The sequence below is a fragment of the Trachurus trachurus genome, assembly GCF_905171665.1.
Source record: "Trachurus trachurus genome assembly, chromosome: 9".
NCBI lineage: Eukaryota > Metazoa > Chordata > Actinopteri > Carangiformes > Carangidae > Trachurus > Trachurus trachurus.
In genome coordinates, this window is record NC_139895.1 from 13259445 (window position 1) to 13275266 (window position 15822).

Genomic DNA, 15822 nt, shown 5'->3' on the forward strand with positions numbered 1-15822 from the left:
ATGCCCTGGCCCTTTATTCACATTTAGTTACAAAGTAAGAGTCTTGTCTTGTTGCTTTTATGATTCTCTGACTTCTAAACTTATTTTCCCTCATTTTAAACACACCACCCCTACACCTCCTCCTCCTCCTGTTGACTGATTGGAGCGAGCCAGAGCCGCTTGCTATGGAAATGAACCTGAAGCCCATGCCCAAGACATGCAAGTTCTCAATGACCCAAATACACACACACATACACACATCCATATAGTGAATATGTATCATGTATGTTGATTAATTGGGTGCTCGAAGGCCGGTAACAAGCAAATGCATTAACTGGGGAGAAGTGCAGGGTCATGGGTGAAAAAATCAAGGATGAACACTGGGTATCAGCAGTGGGTAAGACAATAGGCTGGGAGGTTAATAGCCAGGCTAGTAGTTAAAATATTTGACTAAAAAAAAAAAGCCCCCAAAATGTCAAAGAATCATTACTGTACATACCCTCAACAGAAAAAGGTTCACACTTTAAAAGAATATCCTGGAGCAATGGATTATGATTTGATAATTGCTGTGAAAATACTGTGTGTGTTAAGCCAAGTGAGAAGTGGCGAGGCCGTCCAGCTTCTCCTCTGGTTTATGATTTGTTGATTTTCTGAGTCACAAGAGGAGAAATGCGACTTACTTCCCTCTTAAACAAAGATGCCGGCAACTGTGTGTGTGTGTGTGTACAAACAGGGAGAACCTGGGGACTGTGCTGGTGAGATTGATTCCACAGTGTCTTGCTTAATGTCAGCATAAATTAACAAGCTCAGGTATTTACAGCACTGCTGAAACAAACACACACACACACACAGAAAATAGGGATATTGAAAAAACAATAGATTGAGGCGTGATATAAAAAAAAAGAGGAAAGAAAGAGAGAACAAGCTGTTTTTAATAAACATCCAGACCGTGAAAATGGTAAATCTATAATTGAGTTTGAAAACTCTGCTTGTGTGTGTGTGACTGTGTGTGTTTGCTTTCATCAGTGCATTCCTGTTCTTACATACTGACTTTCTTTTAAAGAGAACCAATCAGAAGAGGCAAAGCGAACAGCCACTTAGCACACAGTAACTGTTCTGCTAAAGAGGTTGTGCGTGCTTGTGCATGTGTGTGTGCATGCATGAGTGTGTGTGTACGGTACACACACATGAACGGAAACACACACTCATACATGCACACACACACACACACGCACATACACGTACACACAGCCCATTGAGAAGTGAAACTCTCAGGCATCTTCGAGCAACAAAGATAAACAAGTGTTCCAATTAAGAATTAATCACATAGCAAAGCCTCAGAGAGAGGTGAGACTCTGTGGAGAGGGGGGAGGGGATGGAGAGGAGACAAGGGGAGGAAGAAGACAAGAGAGGGAAGGAGATGGAGAGAAAAATAAAAAAGAGGATTTAGAAGGAAGAGGGAGAGGAGACAAGATGGGGATGGAAAAGGAGGGAAAAAAATTCAAGATCAGGAGCAGAGGAGAATGAGATGAGGATGAAGATTTTCTTCAACTCCACTTTTCCACAACAGGAGCACAGGTGCAGTTACAATTAAAAAACACAAATCAAACAGGAGACACAGGTTGTAAAGAATGTGTCTGTATCTCACTTTCTCCGACGCATACTGTAGATATTCCATTGACACAGTGGTTTCACAGAAACATTGCTACTAATGTGCAAAACACACATCTTAATTTTATGTATTCAAATGACACTGATTTAATAGAAAGCAGAAAGTATCTCTTTCTCTCACAGTGACAGCCTCATACCTGAGGTGTGTAATGGTGCTTGTAGGAAATATAAAACAACATTATTATTGATCCAATTTATCAGATGCTAAAACATCTCTCTAGGAAAACGGAAAGCATAACAAGTTATCTGACCTGCCTTCTCATTCTGTTTTTTCCTTGGTTAATAAAACAGTCCGTCCTTCTCTTTCCACTTGTCTCCATTATTATCTCTCTCACAAGTTTTAACACAGAGATGGGCTCTCTGTAACTAAGCAGTCACAAGATTGATACACAGAGATAAGCAGATGGAGGACATTTTAACACATAATTACCATGTTAATAAAAACACAAAACTAGGTCCCATTAGAAATCTGATACTGCACATTGTGGCACTGTCCATGGTGCTGAAGCTCAGCCTCTGTCTCATTGTTTCGGTGTCCCTTTTCTCCTGATTCCCAAGGCTGGTTACAGCCAAGATCATTTTCAAATCAATTTAAAAACATGGGAGAACACAGGCATAAGGATAGTTTCAAACCCCAAACCCCCAAACTATTATTAACATTATAATCCCCTAAACACCAGAGTGACAGACCACACACCTTCCTTTTGTAGCAACGATTTCACAGCAGTGACATGAGATTTCACAGAAACTCACTTAATAAAATTTGACTTCAGAAGAAAAACAAATATAAAGGACAATTGGTGTGGTCACCTGAGGATTGCTTGGACAAACAATCAAATTGAGCCACTGTCTCATGATCGTTGGTATGGGGACAAATGGGGCCCAGAATCAGGCCTGAAACTGTCTTGCGTGTAGCCAGCCGGAGCTTTCTATGTACAGTCCTGAGCCCAACACTAGTCAAATCTACACACTCGTATGTGGAAAACACTCAACTTGTCTTCCAGTAATTTGCACCATCTTAATGAATATCAAAAAAGGCTTTTTAAAATCGGTGGACCAAAATGTGGGAAATGAACATTAGGATTTTCATAATCTGCAGGAGGAAGGCCTGAGGCACTCCAACACCGGAAACATGAGATACATGGTTATCCTCACATGTACATGTGTGTATGAAGTAGTCATTTTGCTCCAGGTGTTTTTCATTTTCTAGAGTAACAAGGTCAGCAGTGGATATGTCTCCTTATCCGTTTTACATGAATGAATCTTTGTAAGGGGGGATGATGAGCCCAGAGAACTACTGGCAGCGCCGTATGAAGGAGATGTTGATGGACAGTGGATGGATTTCCTGCATTAACTCTATAAACTATAAAGGTGCACTCTAACATGAAGGAAGTACAACCACACGTGTAGTTTTTTTCCTTCCTTTGAACCAATCAAAACCACTGTGTGACAGTTCCTTGACCTTGACTGTATGTTTATTAATTTTACTATCAATATTACCATGATGGTAGAAACCCGAGGATAAGGATGTACATACCAGTATATACTGTTCTGTATATATGTTGAGAAGAAGCTCAAGATGTTCACAGTATATATATCCAACATAAAATATGTCAGTAAATAACCCAGTCTTGATTTCTTTGGGTTTTTATGTCTCTTAAAAACATCCTGATCCAATTATGTGGCTAAGGGTCTACTCACCTCTTCATATTTAAATGGTGCTCCTGCAAACTACTATTAACTTCCTTAGTGGAAGGTTTTCTGTAGAGGAGGTAAATCTCCATTAAATTGTTCGGAGTTAAGCTGTGGTGATGTTCAAGCCAATGTGACCATTATAACCTAACATTTTCTTTTTACTTCTGCAGATTGTGTTTAAACTTCAAAGCATCAAACAAGTGGTGGTCATTTGTCTAGCGACAAAATTCCCACTGGCTTTTTGGGAACCATCATCCATGCAGCAGGGCACTCTAATTGGGCCATTCAACCAATACCGACAACTAGTTATTGTTATATCCCATCTGACACAATCTGTGGCTGTTTCAGACAGACAGTGTGAGGTCTACAGACAGCGGGAATGCAATCTGACACTCCAGTAGGAAACAGAGCAGGACAAAACAATTGTATTTAAAACCAACATTGGGACTGTGTTTGGTAAATGGCGGTGGATTAACTGCCTCCATGAAACTCTGAAGGGTATTTTTTGGCTTCTTTTTAGCTGCAGCACAAAAATTAATCAAACTTTGTCGCGTTAAAAAAAAAAGGAAAAAAAGTTCAGAATCAAATTTGAGAGGTGCTGTCTGGGTTAAATAAAAGGAAAGGCTTCTCACAGAGACAGCGGTGATTGAAAATTCTGTTCAACGACGAGCTGCTGCTGTGGCCCGCCTTTCAAAAGACACCGTAGAATCCACTTTTCCGAGTGGGGAAATCCAACATTTTTCACTTCTCTGACAAGTTTGGACTTCTCTTCGCTCTACCCCACTGTTCTTAGCCAAATAACTCAATTCCCACACTTTGCTGCTATTCAGCGAAGCCTCTGAATCACCTGATGAGGAGGAAAGTGACAGGAGGGACACAGCACAGGAAATGTAGTACAATGCAATTACATTTCTATTTATTTTACTGATTGAAGGCTGGAGACTGGAGCTGCTTGTTTTGCTAATGTTGTTCTGTGTGTTTCTTTCTTGTCGTTTCCTGTTTGACTATTGGTAGGAGCCATGAGCCAGATGAGAGCATTATGAGAAAAAGCTGTCACTGAATGCAATAATGTTAGCGAGCATAGTGGTTGTTATTGACACTCAAACTCAACAAAAGACAACACACATGAAACCACCCAGCTGACAATAAATGAATAGTTTTAATCTAATTCTCCCCTGCCCACTTTTGTCAGTCTCTTTCTGTCAGTCCATTTTTTTTGTCTCACCCCTCTCCCTCTCTCTCTCCCTCTCTCCTCTCTCCTCACCTCTCCGCTCCTCTCTAAAAGATGAAACCAATTTTTCAGCCCCCGCAGGAGACAAATTACTCCTAATAATTCCTCGCTTCCTGAAGAGGGCCTCTTTCTTTCCCGCTCAGCCAAGAGACCAGAACCTTAATGGATATGCAGAATTAGAAGGAAAATGTCGGAGAGGGCTCGGTAATGACAGGCAGTGTTCTGGCTTTTCTTTCTTTTCTTTTCTTTTTTTTGCTTTGTAAAGAGAGAATCTGCTGCACTACTACGTCGGTGCTGTTGATAAGCTGACTTTTGATTTGGGAGATGGATGATGATGGGCTGAGGCGGGGTAGAATCACTCAAACAGATCAGACGGTGAAAGGGTATTTCAAAGCCAAAGTGCTCCTGATGGCATTATGTGTGGTGCTAGTTTAAATATGTAACAGCTGTAAAGATCCCACATTTTGTTACATACTTTTCATTTGTGATGCTGAAGTTTTGTTCAGGTCCTCAACTTTGAGATTGTTTGAGATGGAATGGACGAGACTTTGTCAGAGGCTTTTACAATTGCGACTCTTTGAAGATACCAGCTCATAATTTCATCCCCTCTCCTTCATTTTTTCCCCAAACACCCACAAGAGTTGGTGCTTTCATCTCAGTGACTTGATCACAGAGACCCCCTCTCTCAACAGCAGCCATCTTAAACAACCTGCAAGCCACCTGGTCGGTGGTTTTGGTAAACAAATCAAAGGCCCTAATAGCTTGTAATAGCCGTCATTTTGATGCTTTTACCAGGAGAAAGGCAAAAAAAAAAAAAAGATATATGATGGGAGACAAAGTAAAACTGGATTTGTATTCAACGATGTGTGTGTGTGTGTGTGTGTGTGTGTGTGTGTGTGTGGTTTTATGAGTAGCACAATACATGTAATCATGTTGGACTATCTGCTCAATATGTTTATGTGCTCAACAGAAAAGTACATTCAGAAAGAACTAATTAACCTTTTGTACGACCTTATAAGAAAAAGCTTTTGGCAAACGAATTTACAATATGTTCAGATTTTAACATCAAACCATATTTAACGTTAAATTACTACTCCATCTTGCAAACTCAAAGCACTAAGCTGGGTAAGATGGGTTGGGTATCTTCCCCTACCTCCGCGGAAAGGCGAAAGCGTGGCTTCAGAGAGAAGTCTGAGGAAAGGGGCTGGGACTTTTGACTTGTGAAATGTGGCCTGCTAGAACAATTTTTCCAGAATCTCCAACCCTACCTTTAAACTGTGATAAAATCAACAGTAACGTCTGATATGATGTTTTTACCATGTTAGTGTGGTGACCTTCACCTGATCTTTGATGGTTAAGTGTTATGTCTGTTTGTTAACCCCTCCCTGATATTATGTCTCTGCAGCACCAGAGAGCTGAATATCTGAAGTGCATGAAAATTTTGTCGCTAAACATAATCTCCCCCCAAAATATATCACTGAATAAACCATCTTTTTCTATTCATTTGTATTACAAATCAGTGAGAGAGGACAGAATCAATTCTCCTCTTGGATGGAACAAAAACAGGTTTTACACAATGGGAATAAAATTACTTTGGGCACAGATCTGGGTGTGCACAGCAGGGCCATGTCTCTACCAATGTCATTGAGTTGCAGAATTGTTCCTGCCAATGTATTTCATCCATTGCAGGCAAATGATCACGCCTCTGTGTTACTGGTGAAGATGAAATGAAAACAAATACAGCACAGGAACAACACATAAATTAGTGAGCTCGTCATCATATAGCATGACCGTCTTAACTGAAAAATACATTCAAAAACATGAATACAGGAGAGTTGGATGTAACATTACTCATGTCAGAGCTCCATTCATACTGCCCCCACCCGCTTTTGGAAAAAAAAAAAAAAAAAGCGAGCAAAAATCCCAACTGCACTGCTATTTGAAATAATGGTTTCAAGCTCGCTTTTTTTTTTTCACTGTGTGAAAAAGACAGGGGGGTTGCAGAAGCCCTGAACAAAATTGGGTTTTCTCACCAGGGCTTTGCTGTTTGAAGGAGGGCTATCAGGCCAGATTAGCTCTACCTCAGTGGTAATGGAACAGGGAGCATTTTGAAAAGCAGCATCCTCCTCACTTTTTAGCCCGAGGTTCTTGGTCGCAGCTTCTGTCTGTTTAGAGACGTGCGAGTTATGATCTGGGAATGTTATGAATTGACAGTGGGATTTTCTCTGATTAGAAATGCTACAGATTCGTGAAGAGTTTTAAAGCAACCTTTTCCTTCACCTAGTCCTCATTCTTATGCTAAGGCTTGTTCTGTCACAGCTTATATTAAAGATTATATATTTAACTTCAAGTTTTTTCTCCTCTAAGGGGAAATCTGTAGGGCAACATGCAAAACATCAAATAGAAAATACAGCTGAAGTTTAATTTGATCTTATTTGATTTTATTGCTAATTTATTTCCACATGCGGCAGATACATGGCACATTTCAGATCTTCTCAGTATAAATGCATATAGGCTAGTTTTTTATTTATTCATTAGAACAGTCCATTGTTTGTATGGTACGACATTAGCAGAAGGAGGCTCTGGGTGTCCCCTGCAAAAAGAGGAACAATTCAATTTGACTATAATTGTTGTGACAGTGACAGACTGAATGAGCCCTGGATTTGTATGCAGTAGCTTAAGAATAAAGAAAAATGTTGCATTATAGCGTTTTTCTTGGTAATTTGATTAAATCGCTTGATTTAGTAAAGTAGATATGTAAATAAAAACTACATTTTTGACTTTGTTCCTTTTGTTGTGCACTAAATAATTCCTGGTAAGTGCTTCTTAAACTTACACTGACGTCTACTGAGCAGAGGGGAACAATGAATGTTTCGGTGCAGTTATGGAAAACAGCCTTTTAAGATCTAAAAAGGCATTTATGTGTTTGAGTCTCACCAGGAATGACACCTGCCAGCGTGACACATACACTGGGGATACATTTGTGCTGCAGGTACAGTAGGTGTGTCGGATTTTAGTGCATGATTGCCATTGCAAATGTGAGGCTTTGTGTGTGTGTGTGTGTGTGTGTGTGTGTGTGTGTGTGTGTGTGTGTGTGTGTGTGTGTGTGTGTGTCTGTGTGTGTGTCTGTGTGCGCGCGCGCGTGAATCTGCATGGCACCGTGGGGTTCTCCCTGTGCCAGTTTGCATGCATGTTTATGTGGTGTACCGCCGCCGTTGTGTGTCTATATTTGTGAGTCTGCTTGTCATGTTGAAACCCTGTGAGGGCAGAACCTGCTGCGAATGTGTGACCAGGAGGCTTGTAGCAACAGGAGGGGGTAAACAAGCTGACCTTTACAGCTTTGATCACCCTAGAGGAAGGGGATGGGCTGGGGGTGTCAGCAGGACAGTTAGGAGGAGGAGGAGGAGGGGGAAGGAAACGGAGGAGGAAAAAATTGAGTCTCCAGGATAAGAAATATGCACTGCTGGGTATGTCAGTGTGTGTGCTGACAGATATCTGTATCCGTCAACTCATCCCTTACCTCGGCCAGTGGTACGATGCCCTGGATGTCGGCGTTGCTGATGTAGAGGTGCGAGACTTTCTCTGTTTGCCTGGACATTGTCTGCGTGCCTGATGGGTACTCCACGTTCCAGTGCAGAGTCTGGGTGGGCACCAGGTTGATCAGGTTATCCACCTCAAAGTCCAGCTGCATCACCTCATATGCTGGATTTTCCAGTCTACACAAAACAGAGAAAATGTTGACAGTGAGATTTTGATGATGATTTTCTTCATAGGATGATTTAAAGGAGACATATTATGCTCTTTTTCTACTACTTAAAATAGTTCCCAGGTGTCTTAAAGACATGTCTGTGACCAGCTTCGGTCAAAATACCCCAAGGATCAAACATCACAGCACTAACACTTCATCCACTCAAGAATAGCCCTACTCAGAATGGCTGGCCTGTCCCTTTAAATGCAAATAGCTACTGCTGGCCACACCCCCTCTACTGGTACTGGTACTCACAGGTAGGGGTGGGATTATGCAAATTTGAGAACTAATGACATCATTGGATGACAACTGAGGGAACAGCTTGTAAAACCACATGGATTTCAACCTCAGGAGCCTGAAAATGACATATTTTCTTGTAAATTCTCACATTTTTGGGGCTGGAAGGCAAGACAAACACCCAAATATGATAAAGAGCCTTCAAAAAGTGATATTTCCATAATATGTCCCCTGTAAAGGCAACATTGTAAGACTGGCAAATAATACCCTGGGAGTGAAGCGCCGGGCACGGCAACAATGCCCATCTGGGTCATCACAACTTTCATGTCCACTTATTCCTGATGGAACAACTCTCAGTCACACATAATAGTTAATGGCCTCATATTCAAGAGAAAAACGACATGTAATGTGTTGCAGAGGATGATTTTTTTTTTATCATCTTCAAAATGTGCCAATAATGAAGTGTAAGTTGAAATACTGGTAAAAAGAAACATGTGTACATGTCAAAACTGATATGGGCTAGAAAAATATATATATAAAAAAAGGGATTTTGTCACAAATTCAATATAATACGGTAACTGATTATTGTAAAACTGTTTTCAGAATACTCTGAAAGAAAAGCCTGTGTGGCCTTGAGCCATTCACAGTCTGGAAATGTAGTTTACAACCTTACTATGCATTTGCTTCTACACTTTAAAATCATGATTACGATGATGGTAATGTTGAAGATGAAGATGATGACGGAGATGTTGGTGGTAATAGACTGAGATCACACATGTCTGTCTGTGTGTGCGTCCAATCTCTCCTGTGTTAGTGTGTGTCATATTATTGTTTTGTATATATAGCTCATTGTTGCACATTGACATTTGTACAGCATGCTGTATAGGCTCCATTCTTTTCCCCAACAATAAAAAAAGACAGTTAGCTTAGCTTAGCATAAAGACGTAAAGCTATGGGAAACAGGGCTTTTTCCAGTTAGTTGTTTCTTGTGCAAATCAATTGTAACATGTGGCAGTGGGTCCAAGTAGAGCTTTGATCAGGTCCAAAAAATCAAGCCTGACCCAACCCATGCACCTTCTCTCCAAGCCAGTCAGGCCCGTCCCATTGACTGGATTTATAAGCCTTAGCATGATTTAAACCCAACATGCTTTAATTAGCTGGCTATGATAATTCAAGTTTTGAACTACAAGTACGAGTTGTTTGAATCACAGAAATTGCAAAATGTAAAAAAAACAAAACAATCCTTGTACATCTTCTACTCTTCACTTCCACCTCTTTTATTAATGCTGTGATTCCTATGAACAGATATTTGTCTGTCATTTTGACAACTGAAATCCCTGCCACACATCATGACCTCACACTTGCCATTACCTGCTTTGCCTGCCTTCCTGTCAGACATCCTGATTCTATCTGGTGTTAGTGCGAGTCACAGAGCCACTCTATTATTTATCACCACACAAATTGAGACAGCCATGTCACAGTTAAAGCTGGTGCTGTATATATGTGGAAGTCAAGCCCTCAGTGGGCGAAAATGAAATAATGAAGAAAATGACAAAGAAATGTGACAAATTAAAACGTCCACACAGAGCAATAAACTGTTGTGTTTCTGCCACTTCAAGCTGTTGCTACACAGGGCAAAAGAAAAACAGCAGGTCTTAAATAATAACAACACACAAAAAAACACTATCTGAAATGTGACAGTACATTTCCCGCGGTCAAGATAGCAGTGAAATATCCCCACTTACAATTCACAGTGGAATACAAAAGGTCTCCTGGGTGGGATTTTGGAGATAAACATTCAACACGGAGTCGACACAGTTTCACAGCGTCAATAAAGGTGCTCTGAACATAATTTAGATTTAGAGTTAGGCAATTGAAAACCTTTCTCTTTTTTTAAAAATCCCCCCGCACCACACACACACACATGCAGCAGCTAGTGGGTCGTGAATTAGAAAGAGAGAAGGTAAGCAGCTGTAAATTGATTTTTGAGTCGACGTTTTATAGCTGGGTCTTACAGACACACACACGTTCACACACACAGATATATTGGGTTGAAAGGTCATGACAAAGCCAATTGCTGTGGGTCTGTGACATCTGGTGTATCTTTGAGTGTGTGTGTGTGTACTGTATGTGTGAGTGTGTGTGTCGAGGGAGAAGAGGCTGAGCGATGTGTTACACTGATAGATTAAGGGGAGAGAACTGATGGGTGTCAGCTCCCCTTGACCTCATCCACATCCCTCCATCATACTTGCTTTTCTTCTCTCCCTGGTCTGTCTCTATCCATCTGTCTGCCTTTTTTTCCCTGTGTAACCAAAGCCAACCTGTCATCAAATTATCGTCTTTTAACTTTTAAAAGCTTTGTCACAGCTCTCAGCCCATTATTAGCATTGTTAACTATTACCTAACAAGGCATCCCTCAGTGAGGACAATACAGTACAAACATAAGGACCAGTAAATGATATTACCACATCTCACAATAACAAGCTTTTCAATAACATCAAGCTTTGATGAAAGTGACTGATAAACCCACAGTTTACCCCCCCCCCCCCAGCTGCACTCGATGGTTCAAACAGTCATAAATACAGAGGAGATCTTTCAGCAGACGCAATCACACAAGCCGCTCATTATGTTCCTAAAATGCCTGGGCCCTGCCTGTGGCTCCACTCTACCATGTCTTTCCTTTATTTCATCCATTACCGGCTGTTAGCGAGCAGTGACTGGCTGGCCACTCTTTTCTAAAGGTACACAGTAAGGGAGAGGGAGATCCACACAGAGAGCCCACTTCATTCAATTCATTACATTTGAAAATGAACCGACTGAGTTCAACCACAGCCTGAAAATACACACAACGAAATGACTCAATCTGGACACAAGTCATGAGTTCAGCCACATTTTTGGGTTTACAGTACACGCATTCAATTACATTGGATGTACTGTAAGGCAGAGATAGAAGACGTTCTCATTTTGCAACAGCTCAAGCTTTATCACTGCACGGTATGCTGACGATATGACATTGTATCCAACAAATCTATACTAAATTACTCTTGAGGGATGGACTTTGGCAGATAGGAGGCATTGGTGTTTGGTTTTAAGACACTCCTCTATTCAGGAGGAAGGAAACTGCGAGAGCAAATCTGTTTTGCGGGAAACATAATCGCTGGATTATTTTCAGAGGCAACGTATTTGAATGTCGGATGTTCTCCATTTATTAACAGCAGCGGAGGTGCTCTGAGGTGTTTGGGCTAGATGGTGGGCGTACAAAGCACACGACTGTCAGAGCCACACCAGAGACCGAGGTTCAGATCCAGAGCTACAGAGGTTCAGACAACAAACGCACTTTGATTAAAGGTCCCATATTTCACACCTTTACAGTGTTTCATTTTGAAGGTGTTGCTCCGTAAGAAGATACATTTGGGATTTTTCAAACCTCAGTGTTTATACCTGCATCTCTCAGGCTTCTTGTTGGAGCTCACAGGTCAGTGAACCAATCAGAAGAGATGAGCCTCTCTTCTCTCATTGGCTGACTGTTTTCTGAGTGACTGAATGAAGTAGAGCAGATTGAAGGTAAATGATATGTGCCCTTGCGGTTGCAGTTTAGGTGTATGACAGGGCTGCTATATCAGAACTTCCCAGTCTTAGTTAATACCAAATCTACTTACACTATTTGTCTAAAAAAGAGTTTCAATGTGTGTCATGTTTCTCGTATCATTCTCTTTCTTTCAAGCTCGAACGACCCAACATCTCATTTTTACCTAACCTCCTGCAGTCTTCCTTTTTTATGTCAATTTTTTCAAAGGCTGGTGTAGGATAATGTATTCAGTGACAGTCCTCTGTAAAACAAACTCTGATAGATGCCTTGCTGAAGGACACACGGTTTCAGCGGGAACTATGTGACACATCAGAGAAGTAATGAGCGAAAGAAAAGAATTTTAAACTTTGTCCAGATGTTTTTTTTTTCTTTAGTTGGATTAATGACATGTCTTTAATCATTGGTTTAGGTTCGCCACAGACAACTTGCTGTTTAGCCTCAGAGGACACAGTACCAGTGGCCCTGCTTCACGTTTTTTTGTTTTTTACAGGGAGAAACTTAAAATTCAGCACAAGTGTAGACACTTACGCAGAGACACAATGCTCTGTCACTCTCACACTCTGCTCCTGTCTCTCTCACACTCACTGACACATGCGCACAGGCGATGCACAAGCGACACACTTCTCTCTCTCTCTCTCTTTCTCTGTCTCACACATACGCACACATTCGCACACGTACAAAGAACCACCAAGTAAAAAAAAAATGTTGAGTGTGTTTGGGTGCAGTGTAATCGCTGGAGCTGAAAAAGCAATGTGTCTGCAGTGACAGGTTCACTCAGGTGTTAGCTCTGTCCCAACCGCAAGGCTCCAAAACAATATTACACTGTCCTCTAGTGCGCGCACTCAGACACTCTCCCACACACACACACACACACACACACACACACACACACACACACACACACACACACACACACACACACACACACACACACACACACACACACACACACACACACACACACACACACACACACACACACACACACACACACACACAGGAACTTTGTTTTCCAACACCCAGAACCAACCAAACAAAACTGCTGCAGAAGTTCACAATGTCTCTCAACACGTTTTCCTTCAGGTGACTCTGACCTTCATCTGTTCCAGCTGCAATAGACAAAGCGTTGCAGGTCAACTATGTCAGTCAGAGGTTAACAAGTGACATGTGATCTCTGACCTGGTTTGGACAACCCATAGCTTACTATATTGATTTCAATTCCCACATTACGTTATGATGTTGAAAAGAGATGCTAGAAATGCTACGAATTACAGAGTGTGGATGAGTGGATGCAACCATGGCTCAGAGAAATCAGAGAAAACAAAATATAAAGCTCACAATTCACCAGTTCATCTTCTTTCCATGAGTCCTGGGTAGTAACTTAAAGAATGAGGCCATTGATACAAGCAGCTGAGAGATTTTTCCTACTGTCAGGTGGCTAGGCCTGACATACTGTAGGGTGAGGAGGTTGGACATATGGAGCGAGCTCCTCCTGGGCACCATCATTTGGAGTCTCTGTGGGCGCAGGCAACTGGGAGGAGACCCCGAGGTAGACCCAGAACTCGCTGGAGGGATTACATGTCCCACCTGGACTGGGAATTCACCGAAATCCCACAGGAGGAGATGGACAACGTTGCTGGAGGAGGGACGACTGGAATACACTGTTCAGCCTGGTGTCACCGAGACCCCCAGATGAAGAAAATAGACGGATCGCCGGCTGATTTCTGTTCATAGTAATTTAGAGTAAAGAAATGATTCTTAAGGAAGTTAAAGTCTTGAAATCAATCAGCTAATGTCAAAAGTTCAGTAAAATCAATTTTCTTATGCCACGACAACACATGAAGCATTTTCAGATGTAAGCGCAACCACAGACATTAAAGCAGAAGTGAGTGATATATTTGTGTTAATATAAGTCTTAAATAGTTATATCTTCCGACAGCAATCACTTACATAGAGTGTTTGGACTGAAACACGGGTCTCTCAGTCCCTCTGCTCTGCTCTGAGCCGAAGAGAAAACATTTATCGTATCCTACAGTTTTTATCCAATGAGGAGAGAGAACGGCATGCAGGGCTGTGTGTGCAGCCAAGGAACGCCGTGAATGTGGTGACGTAGCGACGAGGACTGTTATGGTGCGTTCAAGGAAACTCGTATTTTTCCGACCGTGAAGTGGTACCAGTTCGATCTGGTACGAGTTCACCGGTCGGAAGTTACGAGTGGCCGTTATAGTGACTTTCACCGGTAAAACAGGTCGGAAAAACACGAGTGGGTTGCCTGGAACGCTACAAAGTCGTAAGTTGTGACTTGAAGCTGTAATTTACGATTTCAAAAGCCTGCCTGGAACGCAGCATTAGCGAAAACGACAGGATCACTCACTTCTGCTTTAAATCTAACAATAATCATGCCCTAGTTTGATGGCAAGCAGTAAATGCACACCCTTGTGTTTACTTAGCTTAAACACACGGTGCAGTAATAGGCTTAGACCTGTGTTTTGGGGGGCTGTAGAAATGCATTCTGGGTATCTTTAGAAAATCCGATCTGAGGCAAGAGCACAAGAGGCGGGATGAAGAAAAGCGGTTACACCAAACAACATAAATTACAGCTATCCATTACAAAACAGCTCTTTGAACGGTTCAAGGGTCTAGAACATCTAAAGGTGGAGTTTCTTTTTTTCCCCACAAGTCACCTGTGTAGCTAGACAATTGATACAGATAGCTTAATACACAGAGAGGCAGTCAGATACAGATCTGTTTGATAGTGAATGTTCCCCTGCCTGGGGAGGCTTGCCTGCTTTAGCCTATAAACCAAGATGAAACAGATATGCTCCTGGCAGCAGCGAGTGTCTTGAGAGACATGTTGGCTGGACTCATTTCTTACACTCATGTGTAACTGGATTGGTCTTTCTGGAGTCTCAGAGCTGATTAGCAGAGATGATTGACTCTTTTTTCTCTCTGTTTATCTATTTAGCCATCAATTAAATCATTTGGTTTCTGAGCTGGGTCAGCTGAGATAAAATGCAGTTTGCTTTGTAACATGTCGTTTTTACTTTCTATCATATTGATGTGACTCTGAGGAACGAAACATTGGTTGTTCAGTCAGTCCAGACTGCAAGACCCCAGATGATTTTCAATCAATATTCATGGTCCTCAGAGGATGAAACCTCCTGACTTTGGTCTCTTCTGACTTTTCTAGACTCATTTGTGACTCATAGATTTTTTTCCCCTACTGGTTGGATGACCTTGAGGTGCAGTACACACATGGTCATGTACCCGGATGAGTTTTGATCATTTTAATGATGACCTAGCTCTTCATCTGGCACCATCACCATCATCATCAATCCATCGGCTATACATTTATCGCTGCACAGTTGCTGGGATGCTAGAGCCATTCAGACACTGGGAGAAGCGGTCGCCACAGGGCCGGCATATAGAGACACAAAAAAACAAAAACAAAAAACAACGTACACAATCACATTTCCACCTACAGACAATTTACACAGACTCATTATTGCACCATCAATGCGTCAAAATGTCAGGTTGTCTAAAACTCAGCTATAGCTTGTGTTTATTACAGATGAATTCAGTGGGTTTGCTGTTATTCTTATATCCTGAGTGTGTGTGTCCTCACTCCTCAGTAATCTGGTACATGAGCATCTGAAAAGGAAACTTGGTACA

The 15822-nt window shown here is 41.6% G+C and overlaps 1 protein-coding gene across 1 annotated transcript in view; it reads right to left on the reverse strand.

Moving 5' to 3' along the window:
- LOC310991557 (transmembrane protein 132C) overlaps positions 1-15822 on the reverse strand; it is a gene marked incomplete at both ends in the record, with an annotated part of 260708 nt that overhangs the window by 58792 nt on the left and 186094 nt on the right. The window contains one exon of the mRNA XM_083979307.1: positions 8097-8292. Within this exon, the coding sequence (XP_083835433.1) occupies positions 8097-8292 (196 nt within the window). The remainder of the gene's footprint in view (positions 1-8096; positions 8293-15822) is intronic.